Raw genomic sequence first — 3,138 nt, 5'->3', positions numbered from 1 at the left:
AGAAAGAAGTAGCAAACAGTCTGCTATTTATGTGGAAGAAGAAGAAGAATTATCTGAAATGTTCGATAAAGTTCTTCTCGGTCCTTATGCTAACGGGTCGCCAATTTCATGTTGTAATGAAGTTAATATACCCTTAAAGAAAAACGGGTCAACGGGTCGATCCAATAATACAAAACAGACCACTAAAGCTGTTGATCTTAGTACTCTGTTGATCAGCTGTGCACAAGCAATTGCAGCCGGTGATCAAAGGGCTGCAAATGAACAACTGAATCACATAAGACAGCATGCGTCGTCTACTGGTGATGCTACACAACGGTTAGCCCATATATTTGCTGTAGCTATCGAGGCTCGATTGGCTGGAACCGGGTCCCAACTGAATACAGTTACATGTGACTTACGGTGCTCGGCTGCTGAAAAGTTGCAGGCGTATCAAGTGTATCTATCTGCTTGTCCGTTTAAGAAAATCGCCATGTCGTTTGCTAGTAAAACGATATACGATTTAGGTTTCAAATCTTCTACTATTCATATAGTGGATTTTGGTATTGCATACGGGTTCCAATGGCCCATTTTTATTAGGTTTTTAGCGGACGTACCGGGTGGCCCACCAAAGTTGAGGATTACTGGAATCGAATATCCCCAATCTGGATTTCGCCCGTCTGAGAGGTTAGAGGAAACGGGTCGACGATTAGCCAGTTATTGCAAACGGTTCAATGTTGAGTTCGAGTATAATGCCATAGCAAGTCAAAATTGGGACAAAATAAAAATTGAAGACCTCAAACTTCAAAGAAATGAGTTTTTAGCTGTGAACAGTCTTATTCGGTTCCAGAACTTACTCGATGAGACGGTTTCTGACGAGAGTCCACGTGATAAGGTTTTGAAGTTGATTCGTGATATGAAACCGGATATATTTGTTCATTCGGTTGTTAATGGAGCTTATAGTGCTCCGTTTTTTGTGACCCGTTTCAGGGAAACACTTTTTCACTACTCTGCTTTGTTTGATATGCTTGATGCTACTATAGAGCGTGATAATGAGCATAGACTGAATTTCGAGAAAGAGTTTTTTGGACGTGGTGCTATGAATGTGATAGCGTGTGAAGGTGCCGAGCGGATCGAGAGGCCCGAATCCTACAAGCAATGGCAGGTTCGAATATCACGAGCTGGGTTCAAGATTAAACCGTTGGATAAAGAACTTGTGTCGAAATTAAGATGTAAGAGAGCCGGGTATCATAAAGATTTCGTGTTCGATGAAGATGGTAAATGGATATTACAAGGATGGAAAGGAAGGATTCTGATTGCTAGTTCATGTTGGGTACCTGCTTAAGAAACAAGTTTTTAGATGTCGTTTGCTATATTCATGTTTTAATCTTGATTTAATGCTATTATTATATTATTACCGACTTTATTATATGATATATATGATAATGATAATGATATGATGTAGTTACAGTACTCATATTACTATTGTAAGGTTTACGGTTTTGGCTATTACTATTAGTATGTATCTGTAGCATATAATAGTATTCATAAGAAGATTAGTAAAATTTGAATATTGTGAATATGCAATTTTGACTTGTGAAAGTCAAAGATGTGTTTCTGGACAACAAACAGAAAAAGTGGGGAATTGGAGAAGTGAAAAGTAAGATATATAGAGGTCCTTATAATCTGTTGGTCTTTATATGTAGTGGTCTTTGTTGAAGTCTTGAACGAGTTTAAGTTGTCAACGATTTGACACACGAGTTGAAGTGTGAAACCAAATAGTCAAGATGTTGATTTATAAGGAGTTATAAACATAATTATTTGCAGTTAAAAACAATTATGACAACATAAAATTGATTGAATTAAAAACTAGTGAGGTTTTTCTAGTTCACGAGTTTTTTTATTTAGATGTACGTAGCGCTTCTGGCTCTTTCCTTAACACCTGGTTTAACCAAAATCTATTTAATAAGAGAGGAGATCGGTTGTTGAATTGTTGAAGAATTGTTGAAGTAATTTCTCTCTGAGACTATAATATGTGGTCAAAAGATTTGACCAACTGTGGGAACCAGCCGATTTGTTGTGAAGGGAAGTCCTATGGCTACTTCTTTCCCTCCGTGGTCTCCTTTTGGCGTTTCACTTTGTACAGTGGCGATTGGTGGTCTTTCACTAAGTTAGTGGTGGCCGTCGGTGGCTATTGGACCTCATCTGTTAGTGGTTGGTAGCCGTGGTGGTATATCACCTTATTGGTGGTGGCCACTGCTGGTAGTCGACTGACGGTGGAGGGGTGGTTCGACTGTACAGTCGGTGAACGGTGACCCTCCACTCTTTTGATGCTGATCACCAAAGGTTTTCGTTCCGATGAGTCGTTTTCTTTGCATGTGATGGCTATCTGTGTTGTGGTGGCTTTTGGTGGTCCTCCACTAAGTTGATGGTGACCATCGGACGTAGTCGGAGCTTGTTTGTGATTGATTGGTAGCTGCAATTGTCTACCAGCTAGTTGGTTGTGGCCACTATTGGTGGTTGGATAATGGTGGGTGGGCAGCGGGAGATGGCCTTTTGAGACTACGCGTGAAGGAGGCGGACCGGAGGTTGGTGGTGGTTGTAGGGTCTGTGGTGGTTTTAGGTTTCTGTTGACCGTGGGTTCGTTTTGCGAGTCTTTTTCTTTCCAAGGAAGTCTTTGGGTCTAGACCGATGGTGTCTCTGTTGGATATCTGGTCCCAGATCCGAAAGAGGATTCAGGTTTTTGCGAGTTTGGCTAATCTGAAGATGGCTTGGGCTGCTATGTGGTTTATGGTGTTCTGATTTTGTGTTTCTGTAAAGGCGATCGACGTTCTAACGACCGCAACCGATGTTTATAGTTTCTGTTTAGTTTTAGGTTTTTGATGCAACTGTTACATTGTTTATTTGTGTTTAGTTTGCCAGACTTATATTTACTTTCTGATCATTTCTATTCTATCTTGTTGATTGGATGTTTAGTTTAGGTTGGATGTTTAATTTAGGTTAGCTTTTATTGCTTCCCCTTTTGACTTTGTTTAGATTTTCATTTGTATTGGGTGTACTCTTTAATCTTGTTATATCACTATATGTTAGTATCATTCTTTTCAGAAAGAAAGAAAAAAAAAAAAAAAAAAAAACTTTTGCAATTCATTTGGCACCTATTTG

General features: G+C 39.5%; 1 protein-coding gene across 1 annotated transcript in view; it reads left to right on the top strand.

Moving 5' to 3' along the window:
- Positions 1–1,402, top strand: part of LOC139898942 (scarecrow-like protein 34) — a 3,588-nt gene extending 2,186 nt beyond the window's left edge. Inside the window, exon 2 of the mRNA XM_071881745.1 lies at positions 1–1,402. This exon is cut by the window's left edge and continues 964 nt beyond it. Within this exon, the coding sequence (XP_071737846.1) occupies positions 1–1,321 (1,321 nt within the window). The 3' untranslated portion in view covers positions 1,322–1,402.
- Positions 1,403–3,138: the final 1,736 nt, after the last annotated feature.

Source organism: Rutidosis leptorrhynchoides, chromosome 3 (genome assembly GCF_046630445.1).
Source record: "Rutidosis leptorrhynchoides isolate AG116_Rl617_1_P2 chromosome 3, CSIRO_AGI_Rlap_v1, whole genome shotgun sequence".
Taxonomy (NCBI): domain Eukaryota; kingdom Viridiplantae; phylum Streptophyta; class Magnoliopsida; order Asterales; family Asteraceae; genus Rutidosis; species Rutidosis leptorrhynchoides.
The sequence above is the reverse complement of the archived record's forward strand: the minus strand, read 5'-3'. Positions and strand labels throughout refer to the sequence as shown.